The 6,117-nt window shown below is 36.0% G+C and overlaps 1 protein-coding gene across 4 annotated transcripts in view; it reads right to left on the minus strand.

The window, feature by feature from the left end:
• Window positions 1-4,540, minus strand: part of LOC149567132 (protein ABA AND ROS SENSITIVE 1-like) — a 47,143-nt gene extending 42,603 nt beyond the window's left edge. For 3 of the 4 annotated variants that reach the window (XM_089820331.1, XM_089820330.1, XM_089820332.1), the window contains exons 1-2: window positions 4,283-4,529; window positions 4,062-4,161 (exon numbers count right to left, since the gene is read on the minus strand). In XM_089820331.1, the coding sequence (XP_089676457.1) occupies window positions 4,062-4,161; window positions 4,283-4,368 (186 nt within the window). In that variant the 5' untranslated portion in view covers window positions 4,369-4,529. Of the gene's footprint in view, window positions 1-4,061; window positions 4,162-4,282 lie in introns of all 4 variants that reach the window. The other variant, XM_089820329.1, reaches the window with a different exon arrangement.
• Window positions 4,541-6,117: the final 1,577 nt, after the last annotated feature.

Genomic DNA, 6,117 nt, shown 5'->3' on the forward strand with positions numbered 1-6,117 from the left:
TCCAACTTCTCCGACAGGAACAGAGGGGCGTTGATGTCACCCACAAAAATAAACTTAGCAGTCAAGTTAGCTACAAAATTATTGGCCATCTCATTCAACGCCATCCTACCCAAGCACATGTTGGTGGCTTAAACATTAAAAAGGTGGCATTATTGTGAATGTCTCTTAAAAGAGAGAGAAAGATAGTTTTGGGAGAAGGACAAAGCTTCCCCTTCAACATGAGCCGGATTCCACATAGTTGCAATGCCTCTAGACACTACATTGCTTTAGAACAAAAGAAATTGGTTGTTGGCCATAACCTCCCCACTATCTTAGTAAAAGAAGAATATGGCATTTTAGCCTCTTGTAACAGTAAGATATCCACCTGGCCACCTTATAATGAGTTTGTTGAGTTATCATAAATTAGCTCATTCTTGTCAAGTCAAAAGATCAAAAATCTATCATTTTGTGAAGAAGCATTGTTCTATCCTTGTACATGTTGGTTCCCAAAACCACAGATTGTGCAATTCTCCAATAGGATTCCTCACTCAGTTATGGCTAACGAATGGGAATAATCCAAATTCTCCTACACTTTAGGCTCTGCTACACTTAGGCGGGTAGAGCTTCACTTCGAACCTGATCACCTTGTTCAAAGCTTTTATAGAGCAAATTTAACTTTGTGAGTTCTTTGATTGGCAAGGTCCTCAAGCTTGATTAATATGAAGTTGACTGCTAAGTGTTTGAACTAGTTGAATGTTTTGTATAATATTTGTTAATAATAAATTCAGTACTTGCAAGAAGGAAATATGTATATTTCTGACTTCAATTATAAATTCAATTATATTTGAATGACCAATGCCTTTGCTTATTTGGGCAACAGAGTCAATCACCATGAAGAATATTACATACAAACCTTATGAGACAATATTTATCCAAAATATCATCAATTACTCCTAAACTCTACAAAAGATACTTTTTATATGCAATCCTATGCTAACCAAAAGAAATTTAACTTCTTCGGCAAGAAATCCAATTAGCCAAGGATGCATAAGCTTTTATAAATTTCACACTATTCCCTATTTGTTGAACACCGAGTGTAGAAAATACCCAATGCAAAAAATAAAGCCTTGTCGAAACAATTCAATAATCTCCTTATTAATCATAAAGGACAAATCTTAATTGTAATTGTAATTTCTTTGCCTTGAACAAAGAGCAAAAGGCTTTTTTATTTATTATTTATAATATAATGTTTGAATTTATGTTACAAAGCCATGCCTTATAATTCATTTTCCTCCATACAAAAATATATCTCTTTAATAATATTTTTCCAAATATGTCTTCTCAATTTAATTTGTCTTGTTTAGAAATAGCATACCCCTTATTTATATTTTAGATATAAGGGAAGATATGACCTTTCAAATGAAAAGTCATTTCTTGTTATTAATAAATTATGTATTTTAATCCAATCTTATTTTAATGACCTTCTCACTATCACACATTTTAATCTTTTACTATCATGAGCACCTTAATATAATTATCAGGCCCTTTTAGTTATGTTTACTGACTTAAATTAATGTTTCATGAATCCACCGCAACTGGGAACCTATTCCATTCGTTATTTTTTCATTGTCGAATCCATCAAATATAACTCATGCACCCGTAAACTACTGCTTTTTCATTTTCGATGTCAATGTCTGTTTACAAGGTAATAATGCGTGAGCGATGTTACCTCCATATGGCACCTTTTGGTATGTCATTTTCTCCTATCAAGTCTACTAGAAAAGTAGTGTTGAAGATATTCTTGATTAAGAAATCTTTTGTATTTACAAAGATTCAACTCATCTTATGAGCTCTGGAGCAGAATCCACTTCAGTTTCCTCGTCTGGAGTACAAAACATCACATTGAGACTCAAAACCTTTGTTTGTGTTTGTGATTGCCCATAGTCGTCACGCTCTTCTACTTCATCCTTGAGCTTTTTTTCCAACAGCAGTTGAATTGCAATTCCTTCATTCTGTCATGGTGCTGAAGGTGTCTCCATAATCTTTATACCGCTTACTGTGTGGTGTGGAATAACACGTCACAATTTACCATCACTATCTTTCGTATAATTGCTGCAGTCATACCATTATTGCCTCTAATTGTCACTCTCAAACAGGATGCAAGGGATCACACTCGAAGTGTGATGTCTAGAAGTCTACTCCAAGTTGAACGATAACATAGTCAACCAAACAGAATCATGGTTCAATGGTGTTCAAGAATTAAAAACAATATTGACGGTACAGGAGAATCCAAAGTTGGAGGCATTTGAATGAATCTAGGCTTGAAATATGCATTCAACTCTTCCTCTCTTAAAAACCACTTGGTACTCGGAACAAAATATGACTTCTAATTGTTGAATCCTGCTCTGTCATTAACGGACACCATGTCTGATTTAATATTGTTGTTTTTTTATTAACAGCTTCATGTGTTTGCCGTGTATAGTAGCATCTGATGGATGTTTTTTGAAAAGGGGTCCACAATGCTATCCTAAAGACAAACTTATTAATGAATTGCCAAGTTCTCCTATGCTTGAATGTTATAGCTGTGTAAATATCCATTCAGTTATTCTCTCATTATCACTAACTTCTGGAGTACTGCAATAATCTATGCTTTCCTCTGCTCCAGAATCAAGAATTTTATTCAGATTCTGATACATGGATTCGGTAAAAAAATGGAGTGAATGATGACATAGCTTTGCATATAGTCAGAAGGATATGGTAAAGAGTTGAAATTGCCATTCAGCAATCCTTTTCCAATTGTTTTACTGTTCTTTCCCATAATCTGAATCATGTTCTCAAACATTCTGCAATACATCAGTCCGCATTGGCCGTAACTTCAGAACTTCAAAGATCTTTCCCAACAATTGCAATGGAAGCATCAACAGTCTCCATATAAGGCTTTGCTTTATCCACTAAAGTAATAGCATCCTTACTTCCAAATCAAGCTCCTTTTGTAGATAGCCATGATTATAATCTCCTCGTATAATCTGCTGAAGCTCGTCTTGTATCCCTGCTCCAATGTGCTTCAAAATATGTATCCAAGATTTGTACTTTTATATCTCTGCATTTAATCTACTTTGAACTATAATGCATTGATATCAATGAACCTTTCCATCATGAATCATCATTATTTCACAAATGAAGGCCCTAAATTTTCCAAAAACTTTGGGCTACATCAGTACCCATACCCAAGAATAAAGAGACAGGGAACTTAGTGTATAGTACACTTCTTTTCTAACAGATCATTTTTGTTATTATATGAAGTGTTTCTAACAATATATAAGCACCTTATATCCAAATCATTGCTAGAGTGCATCTCCTATAACTTTCTCTATCATTGCTACTATTATTTTTTAATTTCCATTGATTCGATTTTTAATTAAGTGATATGTCTGCACACATGTATCGCCACCGTATTCAAGTTCTGGGGATCCATACCATCCTACATCCTGCCTGACCCCATGTTAATACAACCTTGGACAAAAGCAAATAAGCTCTATTTTTTTAGGGTTCTGAACACTAAATTGTAACACCAAAACCCATACTATGTTCAACTGATCGTTTGCAAAGATTAAGGTACACTGTGTTAATTTCATATTCCGTCATATAATTGATTACATAGCCTAAAATACACTGTGTGCCGTCGAAAGGGTTACGGCAACAGTATTGGGTACATTCATGCGAAGGGCAACCAAGTATGCCGATGCCCTGGTGCAGTCCTGGAAATTAGCCGTATTACTAAAGCATCGGATCAGGGTTTGCGGCATGTTTGTGCCTGTGATATTAAGTCCCGCCCTTAAGAATTTTGGTTCAAAAAAAGAGCGCACAGAATTAACTTTGTCTATTTTAATATATAAAAGAGTGTAGCAACACTACTGACATTCCAATAGCACAATTACATAACACATAAACAGCGCGCCCATATTTTCTACAAGAATTGTCCCCAAAATACCCAGATCTTCCAAGGTTTAAAAGTTAACGTTTGAATTTTGCTGCACCACGTTTCCCCAAAATAAAAAGGATGTAAAGTGTCTGGAGCATACCTCTCTGTGCTTACGTGAACCCTGGTGAGCGGGCCATAGGGGTTCCGATTTAATAACAACATTACAAACCCTGCACACTGCCTGGTCAAGCTCATTGTACCTGCATTCATGATAAAAGTTTATAAGCTTACATTCATCTCATTGCACGATAATTCATCCCCTAATAAACCGAAGGGTTTCTGAACAAGATATCTTCGAAAAATAAAATAACCATTACTTACCTTACAAGAGGAGAATCAATCCGCTTCTCTCCCTTTTCTTTCTTTTTTTCTCTAAACATGGCTTTTCTACTTTTCGCGTCCATCATGCAAAATCAATCCTGCGGTGCTTCAAATCAACTCGGTGCTTCGATCCTTGTTATGCACACCGCATGGATAGAATGAATAATATCGCAATTCAGATTTGAACTTGTAGCCTCGCCTGAGTTTCCATGAAAACACCTTGCGAAGTCAGGGCCCGTTTGGTTGCTGGAATACAATCGGAATAGGAATAAGAAATCAGAATATGATTTGTATTCGTTGTTTGGTGCGTGGAATAGGAATAGGGAATAGGAATACGTATTCTCATTTTAGCCTCAAAATGAGTTTTTGTCCATTCCAAAAAATACCTGTAATTGGAATTGCTATTCTTGCATTCATTTTAACTTTTTCAAATTTAATTAAATTTTCAAATCCGCTTTGACCTGGGGTGAGTGCTGGAACTTTGTTTTCAATATTTTCAAATATTTCAGCGATTTTCCAATGCTGCCGATTGCATCTTCAGAAATATTTTCAAATGACGCCGATTGCAAGTTAACCCTATTCCAATTTACGCTTGCATAACCAAACAAGGGATAAACAAGATTGGATTGCATTTTTCCATCCCTATTCTTCATTTTTCATTCTCATTCAAATTTTCTATTCTAATTCTCAATTCCTACGCTTGCAACCAAATGGGCCCTAATAAATTGAAATTATGAATCTTCTTCATGACAAATGATCCCAAATTTAAAGGAGCTCCATTATGTCCAACCACTATCTAGGGAAACCAGTGCTGTCACATTAACGTGATCTTTCCTCTCAATTATCGGCCAAGCATCTGCTCCCCATCTCTTTCTTTCCGCCAAAAAAAGTCCGGTACCTCCACACAAATATGCTAGAACAAATCCCCATGAACACTAATAGTCGTTCATTTTTTTTCATTTTTTGGTTTTCTTAATCGATGATTGGTCCATTTGTGCAAATAGTACTATAACTGTTGTTGATAGGGTCTTAGTGGCAAGTATTGGTGGAACATTTTAAAATGGCATTTTCATACCACCTCGCACTCTTTGAGGTCTACAAAGAGCTTCGTAAATTCGGGAAAGCTTAAAGCTCTCCACTCACCTATGGAGGTACACCAAAAAAATAAGCAAATTTCAACATACAAATTAGGAACTGTAGGTGCAGAAACATAGACTGGATGGCTACTAGGTCGTTTCCCCTAATCTCCATGTAAATGGTATGTTATACATCTATAAGTATGTCTATTCACCAAATCAAAATTTAAAAACTAGCATTTCCTATCTAAAGTGATTCTAAGTACCAAGATGATAAGAAATTATATTTCTTTTTATGAATAGTCCATTTCCTATTAATAAAATATTAAAGTTACATATTCACAAAAAAAAGGTTGGGGGATACAAGATCACTCCGCGAAAGTTCACACGGCGCTAATGTCAAAAAGCTTATAAATTATCCATCAAAAAAATAAAAAAGCCCTCACGTTGCAAGAGCAATGCCACTTGAGGGAGGAGAATTGTAGCGGTCATCTGAACCCCATACATTAATGGTGTTAAAAGGAGGGTCGGGCAAAGATTGCCCATTATCAATAGCTTCCCTCTCTTTTTCTTTTTCCTCCTTGATCCTAGAAAGCAAAATTGCAAAGACCGGGTGAAGGGATGACCATATTGATGGAGTGGCCCCAAACCATGTAGAACCACCACCAGGGGTGGACCAACCAATAGCAAGAGCAACAAGAGCAGTCGAGGACTAGCCAAAGTCATGCCATGGTAGAGAAGTTGAACAATGATGTCAGC

Source organism: Cupressus sempervirens, chromosome 3, assembly GCF_028749045.1.
Source record: "Cupressus sempervirens isolate cs-2001-9-10 chromosome 3, ASM2874904v1, whole genome shotgun sequence".
Classification (NCBI taxonomy): Eukaryota; Viridiplantae; Streptophyta; class Pinopsida; order Cupressales; family Cupressaceae; genus Cupressus; species Cupressus sempervirens.